Below are 26,134 nucleotides of genomic sequence, written 5' to 3'. Positions count from 1 at the left end.
AACTCAAATAGAAACAGACCCCTGCTGCATATTGTCTTAGAAAACCACAAAGTAACATTATCTAGGATGTGTTCTGTATTTATTTTGTTAAACATGTCCCAATTACATTTTAATCTGGTTCAGTCTTTTCTCAGAGTTTTATAGTCTGAGATTTTGACACTTCTGGTCCAGAACACTCATTATAGAAATTCTGTACCAACTTGAGTCAGAGTTTCCTATGGAGTTCAGGCTTCTCTCTCTCTCCCCTTTCCCCCTTCTCCCCCCCCCCCCCCCCGCATGCCTTAATTTGTCTACTTGTAAAGTGAGTTTGGGCCCATTTATCACCCAGGGGGGGAAATGGGGTTGGGCTGTGCAGAGCACCTTGACTTAGGCTTCTGATTAAGCTTTTATCACTTGGCTCAGGAGTTCTCCAAGGCTATGAGCCCTGTGATGACCATACAACTGGTATTTTCAGCTGTCCCGGGCAATAGGTGCAGGGCGAGTGTCTGGTGAAAAGGTTTCAGAGCCAGAGAAGAAGAAAGGAGTGCCCTGTAGGAAGGGGAAGGCGGCTACAAATCCTGCTGGTGTGAGCAACAAGCAGAAGAGACAGCTTAACATCAAAAGGTAAGAAATATAGTTTCAAGTCCCTCTTCATCACCTCCTGTGTCCAAAAACAAGCTGTAGGCTCTGATGAATTCTAGAGCTTTTCAAACACCCACAACCAGCAGCAGCTGCGATTTTAAAAAATCATTCATAAGCCAGAGGAAAAAGTTATTTCTCAAGAGAGCCTTGTGTTTTCGTGCTAAAAAAAAAAAAAAGACTCCAAATTTGTTTCCAATGTCTGCTTCTTCTCCTCCCAAATAGGATCCTAGGCCTGGATTTTTTTTTCAACAGTTTTGTCCTCCACTGAGCTGAGAGTCAACAGACAGTAATTGAAGTGAAAATGTGTGCCATTCCATTTCAGTTTAGAAGAGACCATACATGGTTTAATACTATTTTACTCATGTCACACCTTTGCTGAAAATCATTAATAGCTCTCTATGCCTATAGGATAAAGTCCAAACACCTTAACCAAGCATTCAATGACCTCCAAAATCTGACTCCAAAATGGCCTTTTCAGTGCTGGCTTCTCCCATTTCCCCTTATGAATCCTCCATTTTAGCCAGAGATCTGCTTGCCTTTCCCCTTTCTCTTCCCAGGTTTATCTAAAGAGTTTCTATTCTTTCCTTATGACATTAATTCTACTGTCATCATAACCATAAATTGTTGAGCCATTTTTCTAATTGGTGGGCACAGAGTTTATTTCTGCCCTTTTGCTATTTGAAATATTGCTGCTATGAATGTTTTGGTACATATGGGTCCTTTCTTTTCTGCCACAGATTTTCTTGGGGGTAAATATCTAGCTGTAGGATTGCTAGATAAAAGGCAGTACTATTTCTTACATAATTGCAGATTGTTTTCCAGAATGATGACACTCAATCGTGGTCCTTCCAGCAGTGAATTCCCATGCCTGATATGCTCTTCTTTTTTACCTCTCCCTCTCAGAAACTTTAATTCCCTTCAAGACTCAGCTGAAGTGATGATTCCTATGAGAAGCCTTTCTTGATTCCCTAGTTATTTGAAATTATTTTTTTTATCTGAGTGTATCATATTTCTCTCCAGTGGTGTCTGGTGAAAAGGTTCTTGAGGACAAGAATGACCTTGTTTTTCTGATTTGTCCCCAGCATTTGGCAAGTAACAAGGGCTTAGCAAATGCTAATTGAGTTGCATTGAGTTATAATGCCTTTCTTCCCCCAGCCCCACCAGCATTTGGCAATTTGTATCTTTTTTTCCATTTTTGCCAATTTGATGAGTGTGAGATAATGCTTCAGTGTTGCTTTGATTTAAAAATTTCTCACTATTAACAATTCTGATTAATTTATTAACTAATTTTCTGTTGCTGTTGATAGTTTGTATTTCTTCATTTGAAAATTGTTTCTATCCTTTGACCATTTGTCTACTGGGGCATATGAGCCAGAACTTGTAAGATACAAATCAAGAGATTATAAGGTATATGATAAGTGAGATGTCTAGGTCATTCTCATTAATCTTAGGTACTCTCTGGGAGACATTGAGTATTGAGGCAATATAGTAGACATACCATGTGTTAAGTGATGAAACCACTTGGAAAAGTATGATTTTTAAAACTAGTTCTTCAAGCCATTGTAAAAACTATCAAAAATAGAAAAAGGAACTGGGAGTCCTAGAGTCAGCTATAAAGAACTTCACAACACCCAATATACCATGGGAGTATTTTAATTGTGTTCTCTCCAGAAATTTTCAGTGACAGCTATTGAAATCTAGAATATATAAATCCACTTTCCAACAATGAAGCCAATTCAAAATAAAATTCACTTTGCAGAAATTTATTTTGCAAACTACATTGAATATAGCTACATACTACATACATATGTTTACATTCACATATATATTAAAAATGAGATACTGAAATAGTTTTGTTAGCATATTTTCTGACTCATGCACCCTTTTAAATTATGGCTTATCAGGTATTTTAGTACTTTACAGGAAGTATAATCTCAATTCAGGGTTTACTTGCTCAAACCCACATAGTTTGGAAAAATTCTCAAATGTGAATGAAATTGAGATTTCAGGGCTCATTTCTTAGAATTTTTTTTTTGTGGGGTAAAGATGTACAGAGAAAGCAAAAACACAAACCTTAACTAAAATCCCACTCCAGTGTGCCATCTTGGTGTAGGTGCTACTGGATTCTTGAAGGCTATGCCAATAGAGCTTTAGAATATCCTATGAAGCTGGAAAAGCTTTTAAAAAAATTTACCTTCCATCAATATTACATATTAGTTCCAAGGCAGAAGAGTAAAAGGGCTAGGCAGTAGGGGTTAGGTGACTTGCCCAGGGTCACACAGCTAGGAAATATCTTAGGCCAGATTTTAACCCAGGACCTCCCATCTTTAGGACTCAACCCACTGAGCAAACTAGCTGCCACCTGGTGGGAAGGCTCTTAAGTAGGATCCCAATGATGAGCCCTATGTCTGTTGCCTTGAGACCAATCTTGCTAATTTTGACAGGACTCATCCTCAGAAGTTTTGCCATTGGTTAATTAGTTTCATGTTGTCATAAATATAGCCATGGTATCCCTTCTTTTATATATATATATTTATTTTAATAGAATAATAGAATCTCTTCAAGTACCAAAATCAGCAAATAGAGTAATGTCTAGACTTCCTGGCAGCATGGTGGAGTGGAAAGAGTGCTAGACCAATTTAGGAGATGTGGGTTCAAGTCCCAACTTTCATACTCTAGTGTGACTGGCAAATTGATTTTACTTCTCTGAGATGTTTTCTTCACCTGAAAAAATGGAAATAAACTACCTGCATTATATGATTGTTGTAAGGAAAGCACTGTATAAACCTTAAAGCACTATAGAAATACGATTTATTATCATTTTGAATGATACAACATTTCATTTTTTCTAATTGCTTGTGATAACTTTTAACATTTGGTTAGATCAGTTCACAACTCTACCATGTGTCCTAATTTTTCCAATCCCTCCAACACTTACCATTTTCCTTTTCCATCAGATTAGCCTATCTGTTAGGTATGAAGTGATACTTCAGAGTTGATTTCATTTGCATTTCTCTTATCAATAGTGATTTTGAACATGTTTTTCTTCTGAGTTTGTACCATGCTCTTCCCTGTATACATAATGATTTATTATGTTTAAGGTTTAAAAAAATAAAGTTAGCTCATTTCTCCAGCCTTTTTCTTGATTTTAATTTTTACATTAAAGTTGGCCTCTGTTCTCAAGGTGGAGGGGACCCTCTTCTAAATTTCAGGTTTTCTTAAGACTACCCCTCAGAGCTATTCTAGATATCTCCAAGTTTTAGTTCTTGTAAATAAATAGAAAGCCTCATTATTTACTGAGAGAGAGTATTAAGGAAGAAACTATTGGCAACTAGGTGATATGGTACATAGTATGTCCAACATGGAGTCAGGGAAGCCTCAGTTCAAATCCCACCTCAATTGCTTATTATTTGGCCCTATGCAAGTTACTAAACCTCTCAGCCATAGTTTCCTTATCTGTAAAATTGGGAAAATAATAAAACAAGATTATTTTGAGGGTTAAATAAAATATGTTAAAAATTAACAGCCATTTTAAAGTGCTATATAAATATTAGCTCTTCATTATTATGGTCCTATGCAAAACATATGTGATACTATTAATAGACAGTGAAATTTATTTAGAACTCAACTATATGCTGCAAGTATGTGACTGTTCTCTCCAGTGATTGGAAATGAGTTTTGGGATAACAACATAATCTTGGGGATGAGTACCAGCATTCAGGTACAGATTCCACAAAAGGACACAGCGAGTGCTGCTTGGATAGACACCATCATCATGCTGTGAACCTTGGGTGGGACCCCTTTGATAAGTGTTGAGCCTTATGTTGTAGTAGCTAAACTAAAAGAATCCTTGAGTTTCAGAAGCTCTGCTGTTATTGACTGACCTACTACAAGTCATTCCATATTATTGTGCCTTTGTTTGCTTTTCTTTAAGATGAGGGGGTTGGCTTAAATGGTCTTTATGACCCCTTGCAAGCAAAAGGTTCTAGGTGTCTTTACTCTCCATTTTGTATTCCTTGGTTTATGGTTCACATTGGAATGAAGAAAGGGAGGAAGGACAACTAAAGTGGGTCTTTTGAAGTAAGTTTACTTTATTATCTGAATTTAATAATATATAAAGATAAATTTTAATGGTCCTGTCCACTGATGTGAATACTTACTATTGCATTATAGTTAAGAAGGATTTGATAAGGTGATCTCTCTCTACTATTCTCTGGCTATTTTGTTAGTTACAAAGGTGAAAGGGAGCATTTTGGAACTTTTTTTCTTTTGCTGACCCAAAATTTAAACCAAGTATTCTCTTCTTAATTTCATATGATCAATTAATCAACATGACTAAGGGCTGTGGTATGGTGAAAAAGAGTACTTAACTTGGAGTCAGGAGACAGGGTTCAAATCCATACTTTGTAGCTCTGTGACCTTAGGCAAGTCTTTTAACCTCTCTTTCTCATCTTCAAAATAAGAGACAATCATCTCTGCATTATCTATCTGATCTGAGAAAAAAACCCTTAGTATGCTTTACAATGCCTTACTAGAAAATTTGGTTCTAAACTCCTCAATTAAAATTCACATTTGTTGGGGGCAGCTGGGTGGCTCAGTGGATTGAGAGCCAGGCCTAGAGATGGGAGGTCCTAGGTTCAAATCTGGCCACAGACACTTCCTTGCTGTGTGACCCTGGGCAAGTCACTTGACCCCCATTGCCTAGCCCTTACCACTCTTCTGCCTTGGAATCAATACATAGTATCAATACAGAAGGTAAGGGTTTAAAAAAATTCATATTTGTTTAAGTTTTTTTTTGGCGTCTACTTTAATGAATAAATAATAATGATCTGTAATGAGCATATTGATTTTTTTGTGTCCTCAGTGCTTACAAATAGCCCAGTTGTTAAGTAGTGGGCATATTTCCCTTGCTGTCTTATTTACATTGTTACTGTTAATGACTAAACTTTTCTTTAGTAGTAATTTGAAGGTAAACTATAGCCCAGTCCTTGAATAAATGATCATAGATTCCAAATTATTGGGGTTAGAATCAGTGTATTTAATCATAGCAAGTTTTTTGGGGGGTCATTTTTCTTTATTAAATGAGACTTGTTAAAAGCAACTTAAAAAAAATCAAGTAAAACAATACCACAGTTTCCAACTGTGTGGGTCTTAGCCCCTTCAAGGTCCTTGTACCTTCTTCTTGAAATGGGAGCAAAGGTGACCCAAAGCATACATAAAGAGAATTCTTTCCTCATAGACAGACACACCTTCCTGATTAGGCCACTCTCTGTACTTTGAAATTGCTTTGCTGTCTGGGTCCCAGCAGGAGTCTGGACTTCCTCAGTGGTTATGATTAGTGAGCCAGCAGGCACACATGAAGTGGCCTTGCTTCTCCACACCCAGATCTTAGCAGCTCTTTCAGAAACCTGTGGGCTTAGGGAGCGGGGGCCACCACTTCAAAGGGCTGCCCAGGCCCAGCCACAGAGAATCACAGCTCTCATGCAGCTTAATTGCATCAATGACTGCAGTGTAATGGGAGCTGCTGGCAAACCTCCATGCTGAAAAGAGTAACCAAGAGTTATAGACCTTAGTCCACTTGGCATCCCTCACTTCCTTTATTTTTAGGCTTGTAAAATTAGAACCTTAGAAAACTAAGAACCATTAGAATTGCATTTAAAGTACTGCAGACATGCTGAGTGATTAAGGGTTTGTGTGACTTAATTTGAGCTTAATAAATCAGCTCACCAAGGGGAAGACCTCACTTTATCAGAATGCTATATTCCTGAAAAGTTGCAAGTAAAGAGATTTTTTTTTAATAAACTGAAATCTTTTTCTATTGACTTGTTTCTCATTGACTAGCAGAGATACTTTATCCTCTTAATGGACTGATTTTCCTTTGGCAGTGATCCCTAATACAATCTAGCAAAGTGCAAAAGAAGCCTAGACCTGGAGGTCAAGAGACCAAGTTTCTACTCCTGGATCTGCCAGAAACTTGGTGTGTAATCTTGAACAAATAATTTCTCCTGGGATCTTGGTTTTCTTATTTGCAAAATAAGGGATTGGATGTGATGGTCTTTGAGTTCCCTTCAATTTTTGAAATTCCATGATCCCAATTTCTCTTCATAAATGCTTCTTGCCTCCATTAGGCCAAAGTAGTTACCAAACTAAACAAACAGTTAAATATACCAGGGCAACCAGTTCTTTAAAAAGACCCCATAGTAATGCAATGCAATCTTCACCCATGAGGTTTTTTTTTTTTTTAGTATTATGAGCTCATATTTGGGCATTTTATTTGATTAAAGTGGGGTATGGATAGTCACTCCCAAAGCTGGTCATTACATGGATTCTAATTGGGAATGCTTTCTCTGTTCTACAGGTATAAACGAGGCCATCTGCAGGGATGTGTTCATCTGAAAGCCAGCCGACTTCGGAAGCAACGCTGGGCTCTGAGAAAGCATCACTGTCCTCCTATGTGCGGTGGCCATGAACAGTACAAGGCTTGTCAGCCTTCTTCACCAGAACAAGCAGGTAACAGGCTTCTTGAAGGAGTACAGTGCAGTGTTGGAATGAGTGTCGAGACCTAAGTCCTTGTCCTCAATCAATGCCAGTAGGCACGTGTATTAAGCTTTGTGGGCCTCAGTTTTCCAACTTGTAAAATCATAATATTAGTGCTTTGTATGGGTTTTGTTAAGCTGCATTCAGATCTTGTGTCCTATTTCATCTTGTCATTCCAAGCCGTAGCACAGGGCCTTTCATATGATACCTGCTTTATAAATATTTGTTGAATTATATTGATCTGATAGTGGTTGCTAAAGTATTTTTTAAGTCAAAGGATCAAAGAAATCTCAATGATAATAATATATGTATTGAACGTAGTAGGCAGATTTTTTTTTTTGCTGAGTTGAACTGAATTAAATTATACTTGCGAGATATAGACAACCTATTCATTCTTAACTATATTGTGAATAAACAGGTTCTCTTTCTTTCCTTGCTTCCTTCTTGCTTCCTTCCTTGCTTCCTTCCTTCCTTGCTTCCTTGCTTCCTTCCTTCCTTGCTTCCTTGCTTCCTTGCTTCCTTCCTTCCTTGCTTCCTTGCTTCCTTCCTTGCTTCCTTGCTTCCTTCCTTGCTTCCTTGCTTCCTTGCTTCCTTCCTTGCTTCCTTGCTTCCTTGCTTCCTTCCTTGCTTCCTTCCTTGCTTCCTTGCTTCCTTCCTTCCTTCCTTCCTTCCTTCCTTCCTTCCTTCTTTCCTTCCTTCCTTCTTTCCTTCCTTCCTTCCTTCCTTCCTTCCTTCCTTCCTTCCTTCCTTCCTTCCTTCCTTCCTTCCTTCCTTCCTTCCTTCCTTCCTTCCTTCCTTCCTTCCTTCCTTCCTTCCTTCCTTCCTTCCTTCCTTCCTTCCTTCCTTCCTTCCTTCCTTCCTTCCTTCCTTCCTTCCTTCCTTCCTTCCTTCCTTCCTTCCTTCCTTCCTTCCTCTGTACTCAATAATCATCTCTGCCTCACAATACTTGTTCTTAGGGAAGGTCTTATATCTAACACATTAGTCACATCTGAATGTGAATAGTAGTCAGGGGTATTCCTGCTCCCAGGGTAATTCACATAGAAAATCTCATCCCCAATGTGGAGTGAAAGACTTTGTCCCTTGTGAGAGGGTTTTTATACATCATTTAGTAGAAGGTTGTATGTGTGTGTGTGTGTGTGTGTGTGTGTGTGTGTGTGTGTGTGTGTGTGACATTCTGCCTCAGCATATCTGATTGTCTTTCCTCAGTAAACATAATTATCTCCTTCTTCTTTGAATAATTGAATTTTAGATTTGGAAAGGATTTCAAACAGCATGTAATCTAAAGAATCCACACTTGTGCAGGAATTCCCTCTATACCCTCTCTAACAAGTGGTCATCTCAGTTTCATCAAAATGATACAGAACTTACTAGCTCCACTTTAGATCCCTCTGATCACTAGGCTTTTCCCCTAATCTCTGTCTTCATTAAACCTTATTAGTTGAATTTTATTTTTTTTTTATTTTATAAGAAATAACTTTAGTATTTACCATCATCTTTGAAGAAAAAAAGCCCACATTCTCTCCAGGTTGGTTCATTACAATACCTTCTTTATTTTTGACAATATTAATCCTATCTAAATGGATGATAACTTTGTCTAATAGTACTTAGACATGTCTGTGTTTTTAGCAAGATTGAGATTTATAATAAAGTTTCACATGCAGAATTCATCACCTGACCAAAGGAGTAGTCTGAGCCTCAGACATGATAAAAGATATATCCCCATTTTTATTAACAGGCAGAGGGCAGCATAATGTTCTCTTCTTTGAAAATTGGCTTTCCCTTGGCCTTTAGGGGAGAGCTTTGATGTGACAGCTGTGTTCTCCCAGAAGCTTTCTCCTTCCCATCAGCAGAAAGTGCCAAGGAACACAGAATCCTGTGATGTACAGTTCCCAAATGGGAAGAAAGAGCCCTGGACTCAGAATTTGAAATTCCAGGTTCAAATCTGGCTGTACTCCTTGCTACTCATGTAACCTTAGGCAATCTCTGTTCATCTCTTGGGGACTCTATTTCTTTATCTCTCAAATAAGAAGATGGGGCTAGATGATTTTTATGGCCCATTCTAGGTCAAAACCCTTGAAGAACCCTGTCTCCTACCCCAATCTGAGACCAAATCCACACTCAATGCTTCCCCTCTGGCCTCTTTTAAACTAGGGATGTAGTGGAACCTTGAGGGTTTAATAACAATGGGCTGGTGGGGCTTTCTTACCCTCACCAAGCAGGATCTTGTAGGTTCTCTTTTGTGCCTTTCATTTCTTGTTGTTCAGTCATGACCCCGTTTGGGTTTTTTTTTTTTTTCTTGGCAAAGATACTTTAGTGGTTTGCCATTTTGTTCTCCAGCTCATTTTATAGATGAGGAAACTGAGGCAAACAGGGTTAAGTGACTTGCCCAAGGTCATATGACTACTAAATGTCTGAGACCAGATTTGAACTTAGAAAAGTGAGTCTTTCTGACTTCAGAGTCTGGAATTATACCCATTGCACCCCACTCCCAGCTTCTCCTTTCACCTCTTAGTAAATGCCTAATTCTGTGGGATCAGGGATTCTGGAATTTAGATCAATAAGGGACTTTAGGAATAATTCAGTCCACAATCCTCATTTTATAGATGAGAAAACTGAAGGCCCAAAGAGGAAATAAATGACAACAGAGCTAGGATTTTTATTTAGGTTCTTGGACTCCTATTCTAGTGCAGCTCCCACTATATTCTACTTCCTCTTCTCAGATAAAAGCCCCTTTTGTACTGGGAATCTAGGAACTATGTATTCCAGTTTAAGTTCTAAGGTTAATTTGTTCTGTGATGTTAGGCAAGATTTTTCCATTTGGGGGGGGCAAGGAGAGGTGGGAAGTGAAGGAGTTAAGTTTCCCTGGAAATTGAAGGAATTTGGTTATGTGACCTGTATAGGTAACTTTCAGTTTGAACATTCTAGAACTTGATATCAAGTCCAATGATTTTTTTCTCTTAGGAATGGCTAACAAAGGAAGGAATGGTCAAACTATCCCCTAAATACCTTCCTACTAGATGCAAATAACTGTGCTAGTGCCTGAAGAGAATTGAAAGAAATTGGAGATAATTCTAATAAAATGAAAGTTTGTGCAGACCTGGGATGTTTTTTTGTCTTTGTAATCTTAGAACCTAGCCTTGCACTTAGTAGGCACTTAAGAAATTTTTGTGGAATTGAATGTCTCTTAATATACAGTTGAGGAAATAAGGCATAGATACGATAAGATAAGAAGAAAAGAAGGCAATATATACTAAAGTACCTAATAAGGAGCAGAGACAATTAGTGTGGTAGCATTTGGTGGGGGGGGGACATAGATGTCTGTAGACTGGGATGTTTACAGACTTTTCAGAGGAGATGAATGAGCTTGGCATCAAAGGATGGTTGAATTTAGTGGAGGAAGAAAAGGAAAGAAAGAGGACTTTCCAAATAGGGAATAATTCATATGAACAAAAGTATGGAGATAGAAATGATCAAGATTCATCCAGAAGAAAGTCAGGGAGTAGTGGAAGATAAGGCTAAAAAGAAGAGAGGACTCAGGGTTTTGGAGTGTCTCAAATAAAAAGCTAAGGAGTTTGTAGCTTATCCTAAAGGCAATGGGAAGACAATGAAGGTTTCTCTGTCGATGATTTGTGATAAAGGAGTAGTTTAGGAACATTGGTATGACAGCATTTTGCAGGATGGAAGAGAATGGATTTGAGGTGACCCATTTGGAACTACTCAAACCTACCACTGGTTATTCCTTCCAGTCCCTTTTCCCCAAATAAATTTTTTTTTCTTTGATTCCAAGAAGTCTCTTACCCACTTGTGTGAGCTAGTTAGAGCCTTATCCTCTATTTGGAGTGGAGGGGAAAATATTGGATTCCATATTCTTTTATTTTCAACCATATCATTCTCTTGCTTTAGTGTGGGAAATTCATGCATAATTTAAAAGTCAAAAGGAAAACTTGGACTTCCATTGAGCGTTGTCCTATGACGTAAAAGAACAGGAAATAACTAGAGTTATTCACATTAAGTGTGGAACTCAAGAGTTAGACTGAGTTCATTTTCTAAGTTTGGGATGTGTTTTAGCATCTCTGCTGCCCAGGAATATATCAATTGAACAGTTTGTTAACCAACAAACATTTAGGCCCTGTGCTAAGTTCCGGAAACAATCCCCCCACCTAGGTAACACTTGGACTTTCATGCTTGTTATTCTAGTGATTCTTCAAAGTTAACTCAGAGGTATGACTCCCCAGTCTCTACCCTTCCTACCCCATGCTTAGCAATAAGGAAGAGCCCGGAGAATTTCTATTGAAGGGCAGGTGCAAAAGTGCTTGATCTGCTTTAAGCACTGGCCCAGTAAGTATTAATCATAGGCCATTCCATCCTGATGTGTCAGAGCAGGGGCAGGGAAAATTGCTGGGGTAAAGGACTCTGTTGGGGTGGGGGTGGGGGTGCTGAGAGACACCAGAGAGTCAGCAGGTCAGAAGTTACAGGCCATAATGGAAACAGTCCAGGCAGAAGGTGAAAGATTACATTAAGATAAATACAGAAGGAAAATCAAAGGAGAAAGAGGACTTTATTTCTCTTACATAGTGGTAGCCAACATCAATATTTCACAGCTGTGTGACAGGCACTGGGAGAGTGTTGTGTGTTTGAAGACGAAGTACTATAACTTCAAAGTAACTTTAAAGATGAGCTTTGGTCCCCTCAACATTTACAAACAACTTTCTTGGAAGCCTTTGACCCAGTAGTCCTGAATGGATGAGAACAGTCATTGACTTAGCCACTGAGCTTTCCTAAACAGTGACTGACAGGGAACATGATAACTGTGACAGAAGGATGATGATGGGGGAAAGGTCTGTGTTTTGGGTGGTCTTCTGAGGGGTCGTAAATAGGAAGAACAAGATGATATTTTGCCAAGGAAAATTTAGGCTGGATATTGGGAGAAGTTTTCCCTTGTGATCTGTTAGCCTTAAAAACAGCAATATACCCCTTACCCCCTTGTTCCCTAACTCAGGCAATAGGAAAGTCTCCTGTCCAAATTCATGTAATAAACTTAGATTCAGAAAATCTTTTGCAAATATACAACCAGAAACTACCCTGGACAATGAGCAAAATGGCCCCATCACTACCTTTAAAACATCTTCTTATTTATTTATCAGGAAAGAGAGAGATTTGTGGGAAAATATCTTTCTCCTTCCTCCAAACTACTCAGATGGTTTGATAATAATAATTTGAATTAACAGATGGTTTGACAGTGAAGTCATCTGCAAGCATAAGGGCAGAGGAGTTATAGAGGATAAAGACCATATTTACTCAGACTTTGGTTTGACTGAAGACTTTGAGGCTATCATGAGAAAGAAGAGTTTTTTTCCCTTAAATCTAAATCCTATCATCAATTCAATCCAAGAGATATGCTGGAGCATGTGGAAAGCTAGAAGTTTTCTTTGGACACAGTTGGGAAGAGGATTTCAATTCAGCTAGACTCAAAGGATCTCAGATGAGGACAGAAGGTGCACACATGCATGCCAGGGACACGGACTTAACATTTGGGCCACTTGAACTATTCTCTTTGGCTCCAGACTTTCCCTCTTCACTGGAGCAGAAGAAAAACTCTTGTGTGTCTGTAGATTGCCAAAATATTCAGAAGGCAATTCAGTTCAATCCATGAGATATTTATTAAGCACCTACTATGTATAGGGCTCTGTTTTCTGGAGCTGTGGAGTGTGGACCAAGGATACCTGTTTCATTAAGGAAGATTGTTTCCCTACCTTTAATATGTTGTAATTTGCCTTCAAATCTCTGTTAAAGAGGTCCATAATGACCAACAGCCCCCTTCCTTCTCAAGATACAGAGATTTCTGGCCAGATTTCTTCATGGACTGATGTAGAAGAGTTTCCAGATTTATAGGATTCTATTTCTGAGTGGTATCTTTAGTATCAATCAATAATGAAGACCTCAAGTGTGTTTGGGTGATGTGGGTTGAACAACATAAATAGGGGACCTTAGCATCTACAACAACTTTTTTATTATATAGATGAAGAAGTTGAAATTCAGACAAGGAAAATCATTTGCCCCAAAGTCACACAGCACATTAAAGGTGAAAAAGAATTCAAGTTTTTTCTTCTTGTGCTCTTTAAATAACTTACACTTGACTGACTCATTTATTCCTGTTCTTACCCCCCCCCCCCCCACTATGTCTTTTCATGGAGGTGACGGCTGATGACTTCACTCTTGCCCCTTTATTCACAGTATTGACTTTTGGTGCCACCAAAGCAAATTGATTTTGTAGATGATAGAAAATTTATAAAAACTCACATGACACAGCTGCTGGGTCACAACAGCACTTTCCTTTTTCTCTAAAGAGCTCAGAAGATCTTTTGGAAAGAAATTTCCCAAGTTTATTTCTTGGGTACCTACACTATTCCAAGCTCTTACTATACCAAGTACAGAGAATGTATGCCCAGCCTAAGAAAGGTTAAGCACTAAAAGTCCTCTGTAAGGCTTTCTCTACCAATAGTACATTGGAAAGAATTAGGAATCAGGAGACCTAACTTCTTGTTCTGGCTCATCATGCCAGTTATTATAGATTTGGGCCTTATTTGTGGCCAGATTTTATAAGGCTCTGAGAAATACCAGTTTTTATAAAGGTTGTGGCAATTTTTGTCTTTTTTTTTTCATTTAAATTGCATGAAGTTTATCAGTTTACTTATTGAGTATACCAAACCTGTAATATGTGATACTGGTATCTCCATATTAGACAAATTGCCTCTGCCTGGAGCTTAGTGAGGCTCTAAGCAAAGGTCTTGTTTACCTTTTATCCTTTGGTATAAGCAGGGACCAGAGTGATGGATTTATCCCTTATTATGAGCAGAGGCCAGGGAAGTGAATTTCTCATTCCTATCCAATTTAGTGTGACTTTTTGTGCCAAGACCCATGTTCCTGGGAATCAAAGATGAAATGAGTAGGCTCATAGCTACAAGGCTGTTAATGTGATTGTAATGTTATTTGTTCAGGTTGAAAGTAATGGTTGACCTAACTGCAAGACTTGCTTTTCTTTGCTTTTTATTGCTTCTAAAAGAGCCTTTCTCTACTTATTTTGACCTGTTGTAAATAGTAGTATAAATCAGTGCCCCCAGCAAATAGTTCAGACAGGACCTCATTTCCCTTTAAGAATTCAATTCAGTAAGTATTTACTGAGCACTCATTTATTCATGCACACATTCATTGATTCAGCAAATATTTATTAAACACTTGACACATGTGAACCACTTTCAAGGGATGATGGGAAATACAGAGCAGAAGACCTAGCTACTTACTGCCCTTGTGGAGCTAACATTTGAGATGGGTTAATTGGGCATACATTCATACAGCTAAATAGCCAACCAGGCAAGCCAAGCCAACAAGCATTTATTAAGCTACTAGGCACCAGATCCTTTGCTAGGAACTGGAGATACAATATATAATTTAATCATTATAATAATAAATAGGATTTATATAGCACTTTAATGTTTACAAAGCAATTTGCCTACATTATCTCTCTTGATCCTCTTAAAATAGTGTTTATGAGCTAAGTGTTTATTATTCTCATTTTACAGATGAGGGAACTGAGGCTGAAAGAGGTTGTGGAATTTTCCCCAGGTCACACAGTTGGTAAAAGTCTAAAGTAAGATTCAAATTCAGACCTTCCATGATTCAAGTCCACTTCTCTAGCCACTGTTCTCCACAAATTTAATGTATGAATGAGCAATTAGACACAAAGTTATAGTAATTCAGAGGTCAGAGAGAGTAGGGTAGGATAGGAGGTGAACATTGGTCTTTAGAATGTCTGAGTTGGAATGAAAGACTCATGGGAGCTTAAAACAGACCAGAGAATGTTAGAGTTGGAAAGAAGTGACTAGAAATCATTTATTTATTTTTAAACTCTTACCTTCTGCCTTAGAATTAATACTAAATTATCATTTCCAAGGCAGAAAAGCAGTAAGGGTTAGGCAACTGGGGTTAAGTGAGTTGCCCAGGGTCACACAGATAAGAAGTGTCTGATTCCCTTGTACACCTCAGACAAAAAATTGAGGATAAAATAGGAAATATTGAGAATAAAATAGAAAAACTTGAGGATAAAATAGGAAATATTGAGAATAAAAAAGGAAATTTGAGGTTTACAAGGTCTGATTTGAGCCCAGGTTTTCCCATCTCTAGACGTGTTTGTCTATCTACTGAACCTCCTAGTTGCCACTAGAAATCATTTATTCTAACTCCCTCATTTTACATATAGGGAAATTTGGGGAAATTTTCCTTGGGGCCTTGGAAAGGAATTTACTTCTGTATTTCCTCCCTGATTTCCCTCTCTCTCTTTGTAAGATCTACTTAGTGTTGACTCTTTGATTTTCAGACTGTAGCTTGTTTTTTGTTTTCTTTTTTCACTCCTAAAGAACTTTTGCTACACAACACTAAATTGCTGTAAATTGAGGCTCCTGGCAATAATACTTCTCTAAATGCTTAACATTTCCTCTGACAATCACCATAACTTCTCTTTTAATATTTAGCAGAGCAGTCTCAATTCTTAATTCTTACAAGGCAGAATAAAGAATGGGTTGGGATAATAAGTGGTTTTACTTAGGGAGATTGGAGGGGTGAAGCAGACTTGTCATTAGAAAAATTAAAAGTAATTTTTAAAAACTTTCAACCCCATGTGAATTGATCCAACCATTCTGGATGACAATTTGGAACTATGCCTAAAGGGTGCTAAAAGACTACCTGCCCTTTGATCCAGCCATACCACTGCTGGGTTTGTACCCCAAAGAGATCATAAGGAAAAAGACTTGCACAAAAAATTTATAGCTGCACTCTTTGTGGTAGCAAAAAAACTGGGAAATGAGGGGATGCCCTTCAATTGAAGAATGGTTAGATAAATTGTGGTATATGTTGGTGATGGAATACTCTTGTGCTCAAAGGAATAATGAGCTGGAGGAATTCCATGTGAACTGGAATGACCTCCAGAAAGTGATGCAGAGTGAAAGGAGCAGAACCAAGAGAACCTTATACACAGAGACTGATACACTGTGGCACAATCGAATGTAGTGGACTTCTCTACTAGCAGCAATGCAATGATCCAGGACAATCCAGAGGAGTTTATGAGAAAGAACACTTTACACATCCAGAGAAAGAACTGTGGGAGTGGAAACACAGAAGAAAAACAACTGCTTGGTCACATGGGTTGATGGAATATGATTGGGAATATAGACTTTAAATGATCACCCTATTGCAAATATTAATAATATGGAAATAAGTCTTGATCAATAATACATGTAAAACCTAGTGGAATTGTGCATTGGCTATGGGATGGAAAGACCATGGTCATATAACCATGGAAAAATATTCTAACTTAATCAAATAAAATTTTCCAAATTAAAAAAAAAAACTTTCAACCCCAAATGTGACACTGAAAATGAGTCTAGAAATTAATTTCATATTTGAGCCCAGGAAAATCAGTTCTTCTATCAGGACTTAATATCCTGACCAGTCTTTTCTTTCTCTAATGTAGAGAGTTATAAATTATGACCAATCCTGTTTAATAACTGGAAAAAATTGAAACTGAAATCACTATCATGAGCTTGGGGAGAATAGGATTCCAATCACAACTCAGGTGGAACTCCTCAATTGATCATTTCCATTTTGCTAGGTCCTGAACTTGAAGAACAATTCGAATACTACCACCAGTATTGCTGTTAGTGATCATTTTAAGCTGTCATGGAGGTTAGCTCCTATACTCCAAATAGAGGCTATAGTGCTGGGAAATGATAAAAGCTTCTTTATTGCAATCTCTTGGGTTTTAAATGATCATAAAATGTTTATTAAGTTCCCTCTGTGCTCAGATAACTCTACAATGATTTTGTTTCCCAATTTCTTCCAATTTTCTTTATTTTTTCAGCTACAGGCAGCTTGCAAAATGAGCTCAGTGTGGTAGTCTGAATCATGATTAATGCTTTCTATGCCACCTCCTCTTTAACTGCTTCTATTTTCTTTCTGCCTCCCCCTTTTTTCCCTTCTTGCATTTCTGGCAAAGCTCTTATTCTCTTTAACCCCCTTCAACAGATTTAACTCCTAATTTTTAGTTTTATTTTAAATGATTGCTGAGTTCCCTTCTAACTCAGAGCTTCTGCATTTCTAAAAGAAATATACAATCATGAAATATGTACATCCAGTTGGGACTGTGGTCTGAATAAATCCAAAAATACCAGAAAAGTCAAGACTTCCAGCTCCAAGAGTTCCAACATCCTCATTTTGAGCAAATCACTTAACTTTTCTGAGGCTAAATTTCCTCCTCTGTAAAAAATGAGGAGGTAGGGGGCAGCTGGGTAGCTCAGTGGATTGAGAGCCAGGCCTAGAGATGGGATGTCCTAGGTTCAAATCTGGCCTCAGACACTTCCCAGCTGTGTGACCCTGGGTAAGTCACTTGACCCCCATTGCCTAGCCCTTACCACTCTTCTGCCTTGGAGCCAATACACAGTATTCACTCCAAGACGGAAAGTAAGGGTTTAAAAAAAAATGAGGAAGTAAAGAGATGGACTATCTGACCTCTGAAATCAGGTCCCTTCCTGCTCTAAAATCTAAAGACAGGTACCAGAGACACAGCAGACAATTTGAACATGTGGAACAGAACAAGCTATGTTAGGAAGAATAATAGCACTAACTTGTATATGCCAAAGGTTTATTACAAGCAGAAAGCCAGATTGGCTATTTCTGTTTTTATTTTTTTTAATCACTCTCCACCAGTTCTTGTGCTCCCTAGAGCTAAGGGCAATTCTTATATAAAAATCATTTTGCCTTCCTATTTCTCTGTTATTGCTGTGATGCTTTCAACTCTTCCTGCCGTACTTTATTCTGCTTCATCTGATGGAGCCATTTGTGCTTTTTGTCTATGGAAGGGCAGAGTGAATATAGAGGTATTTTACTGCCTGTCTTATAAAACTTCAAAAAGTCCCAACAATTTAGAAAATAAATTCACATGCCCTAAACTAAACATGTATACTTATTATTTAAATATTATTGTATCATTTAAAAATATTTAGTCCCCCTGCTCCCCCCACACTTTGAATATTCTGGGTTTTGGTGAACTTGTGTTCATGTTGAACCTACTTAAATCGTTTTGAGTAGGACAGATTTTGACCCTTTCAGTTTCTGTCTCTTTAAAGTTGACACTTTAAGAGAGCCTGTTCTTTGAGAAAATTGCTTCTCTAAATGGATATGCTATCCAAACAAATGTGTTCTTATTAAAAAAACTCACAAAAAAAGTTTTTTTCTTATTTTTTCTCTTTTTTTTTTTTAAACCCTTACCTTCTGTCTTGGAGTCAATACTGTGTATTGGCTCCAAGGCAGAAGAGTGGTAAGGGCTAGGCAATGGGGGTCAAGTGACTTGCCCAGGGTCACACAGCTAGGAAGTGGCTGAGGCCAGATTTGAACCTAGGATCTCCCGTCTCTAGGACTGGCTCTCAATCCACTGAGCTACCCAGCTGCCCCCTAAAAGTTTTTTTCTTATGATCTATGTTGAGGGGTTTCTGAAGATATTCATCCCAAATAAATCAGAAACAGCTCCCTTCTGACTGGTTAGTTCTGAACCCCAAGATGGACTATGAACTGGACCCAGAAATAACTGGGAAAAGAGTGGGCTGGATTGCAATTGAAAAATTATGCAGCCTTTTCAGTAATTACAAACTGCTTTCTGACACAAAAAGCAATTATTTTTAAACACTAAAATTCTTCCAGTGATGCTATACTATCTATAAAACAAGCAGCACTATGATCTCCAAAGAAGCAAACTGGTGGATAGTCCAATGGACATATAAGGTATTCATGGTAGTCTGTGGTATATTTCCAGCTATTACTTGCTCACAAGAAGCATTATAAAAGGCATCATCAAGAAAAGATGTGATTGTGGTAGAAAATGGGTCAGTCATGCAATGAGCATAAGAGAGAGAGCCTACAGACAGAATACTCCATTGATGCTCATGAAATGTTAAAAGGCTTCCTTCAGAATTTATGGGGGAACATGAATAAAAATTGCACAGGACAAGGAGTGGATGGGGTTTGATTTAAATCTCTGGATAGAATATCTATTTTATGTTCATCTCATTTGGATTAGATTATAGATCCATGAAAGGAAACCATAAATTATCATTCTGATTCAAGCATACTGACACTTTTAAAATAGGGGAAGTGACTCTTATCAGTATGTTAAGTGGACAGACTAATTGTATGTGAAGTTTTATTACCAGTACATAAGTGCAGTCCAGATGCAAAGATTAAAATTAATTGCCTAAGAACAAGAAGATAAATCTATGCTGAAAAGAGAAGAGGGAAACTAAAGGAAAAAGGGAGAGCGAGAGCGAGAGAGAGAGAGAGAGCGAGAGAGCGAGAGAGCGAGAGAGAGAGAGAGAGAGAGAGAAGGGGGAGCAAACAAAAAAGAAAGCCATGACAAATGTATGATTGAAGGACAGTTGAAGGGGCACATTGTTAGCACAGAGAGGAAGTTAAAATTCAGAACAGTCAAATATTTTTGAGATTACAATTATTTCATCGGGTTGCAAAAAAGATGAGATGATCCATAGCATACAAAGCTGGAAGTGGAAAAGTCATATGGGTAGTCAAATAAGTTTTCATTTTCTGATCCAATCCATTTCTTAATGCAACTGAAGAACTTTTCTCCTCCTCTTGGCCAAAGGATAAGATTTAGATTAAAAAGGAATGGTGGTTGTCCACCAGCACTCAGACCACTTATCTCATTTCCTATTTCTCTTTTATTGCTGCAATGCTTTCAGCTCCTCCTGCTGTAGCGTGTTCTGCTTCATCTGATGGAGCCATTTGTGCTTTTTGTCTATGGAAGGGCAGAGTGAATATAGAGGTATTTTACTGCCTGTCTTATAAAACTTCAAAAAGTCCCAACAATTTAGAAAATAAATGCAGTAATTAGAGAAAACAAAATTGTGTGATATTATTATTTTTTTAATTTTTAGTTTTTTCCATGGTTACATGATTCATGTTGTCCACCTCTCCTTCTCCCTTCCCCCTCCCAGATTTGCAAGCAATTCTACTGGGTTATACGTGTGTTATCACTCAAAACCCATTTCCATATTATTCATTTCTGTAAAAATCTTTTAAAACAAAAACTCCAAATCATATTAGTAGTAGTAGTCTCTCGGTAACCAAGGATGACAATTGTCTTTGTGCATTTTTGTACACAAAGACACTTGTGCATGAAGATTTAAGTGGAAAAGTCGATGCACAGAGAGAGTCCCACTCTCTAGGCATTGGAAGCCTGGGTCCAGTGGCACGAAAAGTCGTTACACCTGGAGACTTCCTCAGCTGCATTGGATGGCCGTGTTGTCTTTTGTGCTCCAACACACCCTAAGCACTCCACAGTGCTTTGCTGCATTGCCATCTCAGCCGTTGAACCTTCTTGTTGGTTTCTTCTGCCTGTTCCGCCGAAGCAGTCTTCATATGCTGGGTGAGCAAAGCCCTGGTTCACCAGGGGTGGATGACCCGATGGCTACCCTCACAAGGTTTAGCCAGCCTGTCGAAGCCATTGCCCGGGGTGTGGCCGCTGCCACATGCTAGCAGCTACTGGGAGCCACAAGTGAGAGCTGGGTGTCAGGTGGGGGTCAGAGGCTGGAGAGCTGCCCTAGGAGGGCACGACAAGCCCTCCATACCAGAGATATTACCCCTCCCTGAGCACCCCATACACCCAAATCATATACCCATATAAATAAGAGATAAATCATGTTTTCTTTTTCATTTCTATTCTGACACTTCTTTCTGTAGATGTGGATAACATTCTTTTTTCATAAGTCCCTTAGAATTGTCCTGGATCACTGCATTGCTGTTAGTAGGAAAATCTATCACATTTGATAACTCCATAATATTTCAGTTACTGTGTATAATGTTTTCCTGGTTATGTTTGTTTCAGTCTGCATCAGTTCATATAGATCTTTCCAGATCTTTCTGAAATTTTCCAGTTCATCATTGTTTGTAGCACAGTAGTATTCTATCATCATTACATACCACAATTTGTTCAGCCATTCCCTAACTGAGGAACATCTCCTCATTTTCCAATACTTTTGCTACCACAAATATATGAAACCAATACAAAAGCCTCATACAGCCACTGAAAAACCAAAGACAGATATCCAGTGATTAAATATAATTAGAATTCACGTTTAAAAACTCCTTTAGTGACTATGATAAAAACTGATTTTAGGCATTTGAAATATGATAATAATTATTTTACTTGATGGTTAAGTAAGGCAGTAGATAAAGTATTGGGACTGGATTAATGAAATCCCAAGTTCAAATCTTACTTCAGTCACTTACTCATCCTGGGCAAGTATCTCTGCCTACCTCCATTTCCTCATCTGTAAAATGGGGATAATACTACTTCCTACTTCCAGGGTTGTTGTGAGGACCAAATGAAACAATATCTGTAAGGTTCCTTTTAAGCCTTAAAGTACCATATAAATATTATTATATTTATTATCACTTATGACTGCTAGCTCTAAATTAGGCCTTTGGGCTTTGTGAGTAGTTGGAGCTATAGAAGAAATAGAAGAGTTAGTAAACCATTCTGAAGTCTTGAATAATTACAAACTTTGCATGCAATTTCCTACATTACCTAAAAATTTAAGCTCTTAAAGTTAGGTATTTCTTATCACCTTCTTTCAAAATATAATATTTTAATAATCTACTAAACCTTTTCAGTTTTGTTTTTTTCCTAATACTCAAAAATGTTTTGTATTTAAATGTGTTGAACACTGCAGGTTTGGTAGCTGATCAACTTCAGTCCCAATTATTGGGTGAAGTTATTTTTTTTTAAAGAATTGAACTTATTTTATTTTTAAGGTATTTTATTTAGTTTTATTGTTGCCTGACTTTACATTTCTTAATGCTATGTACTAATTTGATCTGCTGCCATCTTTCTTTTTTTACACCAAAATGTTTTATAGCAAATAGTTTTGATGGTTAATGGTTTATATTATATAGTTTGAGATCTAGCATTACTAGTTTGTTTTCATTAGTCCCCTTGAAATTCTTGACTTTTTGTTCACCATGTGAATTTTGTTGTTTTTTTTTCAACTCTTAATGCTTTGATAGCTTGATTGAATGAATTAAATTTATTTAGACAGTATTGCCATTTTAATTGTATTGACATGCCCTACCCATGAGTAACAAATATTTCTCCAGTTATTTAGATCTGTCTTTATTTCTTTGAAGAGTATTTTATTGTTGTAATCATGTACCTAATCATGTAATCATAGAGTTCCTGCATATGTCTTGGTAGAGAGATTCCAAAATGTTTCATAATATTCTATAGTCATTTCGAGTAGATTTTTCCTATCTCTTCTTGTTCAGTTTTGTTGGTAACATTCAGAAATGGTGATGATTTGAGTGTATTATATTGCAACTTTGATGAAATTATTGTTATTTCAATTAATTTTCTTTTGACTCTTGGATTCTCTAGATAGACCATCATATAGTTATTCTCTTAATTTTTTTCTCATTTTATTGCTATAGCTATCATGTATAGCTAGCATTATATTAACTGATATAGTAAAAATGGACATTCTACCTTTGCCCTTGCACTTATTGGAAAGGCCTCTAGCCTTTCTGGATTTCATGTTGGTTCTTGTAGTTAGATAGATACTGTTTATTGTATTAAGTAATAACATATTCAAATATATCATTCTTTCTTCCCCTATTACATTTATATAATTGTAGATGTATATTTATCTCTTCCTGCCTACTTTGCTATATATTGCTTAATATGTCTTTAGTTTTTTCTCTGAAATTTCCATCTTGGCTTTTCTTAAGAAACAATAATATAGCATTTTCCAAATTGCTTTCTAGAGTAGTTAGACCAATTCTCAACTTGACCAATAGTATATAAGTATGCCTGTTTTTCAATTGCCATCTCTTCAACATGAACTTTTCTATAGGCTGTCACCTTTGCCAATTTATTATGTGTGAGAGGAAACCTCAGAATTTGATATACATTTTCCTTATTTTTAGTTATTTAGGACAATCTTATGTTTAATTGTTTGAAATTCAATTTTTGAGAACTATTTATTTCTATTGGGAAATGGCTCTTGGTCTTTAACACAAATATTTGTGCTGATTTTACTATACATGCCTTCAGAATCAGAACATTATCAGAGATTTCTGATAACAAAAATTATTTTCCCCAATCAACAACTTCTTTTCCAATTTTTGTTTGTTTGTACCAAAAGCCTTATAATTTTACAAATCCCAAATCACCTATTTTATCTTTTGTGATCTTTTCCGTATTTGGTTAATAATTCCTGCACTAGCTATAATTGTGAAAGACACCTCTACCCGTTTTGTGGGTGTGACCGTTGATATTTTACTTGAAGTGTTGAGAAAAGTAATCAACAGTGAGCCAAGGGGCTAATCCCTTACAGGGATTATAAACAGCATAAAGCTGCTTTCTTCTTTCCAGACGGTATTTATTTCTTTTTCTAGACATCTGGCTTTAAATTTAAGGGAGGAGATTCTAGAAAGCTTTGAAGAATTATTCAGGAGATTTCCTATGAAGCTTTTATCTCCTTTATTAGCCTCTAGTCTTAAATATCAAGAATAGTTCTAGATCATTCCTCAGATATCACAGAAGGTTATTCTCTCTTTTCTAACCACATTTCCTCCCAAATTTATTACCTGTAACCCTAATCCTTACAGACCTGAAGTTGAGTTCTTGAGATCACACACTACATGTTTTGTTTTGTTTTTTAATTTTATACTAACCTAGACTAGAAGTAGATCTCAAGTTAGGAAATTTAGCATGAAGCTTCTTTGTTCTGCACTATATCTTAGTCCTAAAGACCATCTACATCAAATGACTCTGAGATGTGCTGGAGCCATTAAGTCTTCAGTGTCAGCATTTTACACCTTGGAAACTGGCAAACACAACAAATCAGATTTAGTTTTTATCATTCTGTTGTCTAGACTTAAGAATGTGTTTATAATGTAGATTAAACTTTAAAATGTGTGTGCATACATTTTTTTTTCTATCCACTAGCACACACTTGACTGTAATCCAGCCCTAAAGCTCAAGTGGCTAATAGTTGCCTCCAGATTCCACAGAATTTTTCCCATTCAGAACATACATCCTCCTCTAATTTCTCCTTCAAGCTTAGCTTTATAGACCAGAAATTATTTTTAGTTCTAATAATAAAAGAGACTATAAATAAAGCAAATAAAACTTTATTGCAGTTGAGTTTTAAAGAAAAGGAACAGAATTTAGATATCTCTAAATCATTTAGGAGACTTTATTTTATTTTTTAAAAACCCTTACTTTCTGTTTTAGAAATAGTTCTAAAACAGAGGAGAGGCAAGGACTAGGCAATTGGGATTAAGTAAATGGCCCAGGGTCACACAACTAGGAAGTTATCTGAGGCCAGGTTTGAAGCTATAGCTTAGTCCCAGTTTTTGTAGTTTCACAGATTTAGAGCTGAAGGGACCTTGGACACTATTTAGGTCAACACTGTTGATTTATATAGGTAACTGAGGACCAAAAGTGTTACAGTTGGAAAAGTAATGAATCCAGAGTCAGGACCGGGTTTCCATTCCTACATCTGATGCTTACTACCTGGGTGACTTTGGATAAGTCACTTCATCTCAGTTTCCTCATTTGTTAAATTAGGGGTTTGGATTCCAAGGCCTTTGAGTCCTTTACTGATCTATGTCTGTAATTCTATAATCACAGCTATGATCCTAACTGATCTGCTTAATTGCAAATTCAGGATTTGAACCCAGATAGATCTGCTGACAGCTGTACATTGGTCTATTGTGCCAATTCCTAGTCAGTTCAGGATCTTATGAGACAGTTTACATGAAGTTGCTTTCTCATTTCCTACAAAAATATAATCTCTCCCTGCAACATCGCCCTGGATCTTCTTAAAGACTAATAGTAGTTGTGTTCTTGAGAGTTCTTGTGAAGCTTTTTTCTACCACTAGTCTGGACCTGAAGTTAAGGAGAATATCTCAGTTTTGAATAAAATTACTTTTTCCTTTTATGGCAGAAATATTTTTCCTTTTGTTTTATCTACCTTAGGCCTGATTAGTTTTCTCAGGAAACTAATTTCTCATCTAGTCCAGTCTTAAAGATTAGGACTATATTAAAAATTTTTTTTGGATAATTCTAAGTCAGTCAGTCAGTTATTTAGATAAAGCTAAGATATTATTTTCTAGATAACTAACTAGATTTTTCAACTCAGATCAACACTTTTCTTTTCTTTTCTTCTTTTCCTTACTGGTAATGCAATCTTCTCTCTTATAGTATATCCCTAAAAACCAGGATTAAGCTTCTTAGATGATATGATGTTAATTTAAGAGATTATGTGTAAAGTTCTCTTTTCCTATCAAAATTAATGCCCTTTTCTGAGGGCAGGTAGGTAGGTAGTTTAGTGGATTGAGAGCCAAGCCCAGAAATCTGGAATCAAATCTGACCTTAGACACTTCTTAGCCATGTGACCCTAGGTAAGTCATTTAACCCCTGTTGCCTAGCCCTGACTGCTCTTCTGTTTTGGAACTGATACATAGTATTGATTCTAAGACAAAATGAAAAAAAATAATTAATGCCCTTTTCAATGTTTCTTCCACTTCCGGGAGTTGAGTTCTTGAAATGTTGTATGAATCTATTCAATTCTTTGCCACCAAATATTTTTTCTCCTTTTAGCTTTTCTTACTTATGAAATTTCATTCTAATGATTTCCCTTGAAGCTATTCTCTCTTTCTTTTGTTCAGCCCTGCAGACCAGGGAATGTGACGTCTTAGTCAAGCTCATATAATAAATTTTACATAAAGCTAATTCTCCTTTTCCATCTCAGATATATTTTTCTGGATAGCTCTTAAACACATGAAGTTTTGAAGAGATAGTTTGTGATGATCCTTTTCTTCACCTCTTTTTTTCCCCCCAAGAAGAACTTAA

The 26,134-nt window shown here is 37.2% G+C and overlaps 1 protein-coding gene across 1 annotated transcript in view; it reads left to right on the top strand.

Moving 5' to 3' along the window:
• ZNF831 (zinc finger protein 831) overlaps window positions 1-26,134 on the top strand; it is a 96,551-nt gene that overhangs the window by 50,888 nt on the left and 19,529 nt on the right. Inside the window, exons 3-4 of the mRNA XM_007475658.3 lie at window positions 455-603; window positions 6,980-7,131. Of these exons, the coding sequence (XP_007475720.2) occupies window positions 455-603; window positions 6,980-7,131 (301 nt within the window). The remainder of the gene's footprint in view (window positions 1-454; window positions 604-6,979; window positions 7,132-26,134) is intronic.

The sequence above is a fragment of the Monodelphis domestica genome, chromosome 1, assembly GCF_027887165.1.
Source record: "Monodelphis domestica isolate mMonDom1 chromosome 1, mMonDom1.pri, whole genome shotgun sequence".
In the NCBI taxonomy this organism is placed as follows: Eukaryota; Metazoa; Chordata; class Mammalia; order Didelphimorphia; family Didelphidae; genus Monodelphis; species Monodelphis domestica.
The sequence above is the reverse complement of the archived record's forward strand: the minus strand, read 5'-3'. Positions and strand labels throughout refer to the sequence as shown.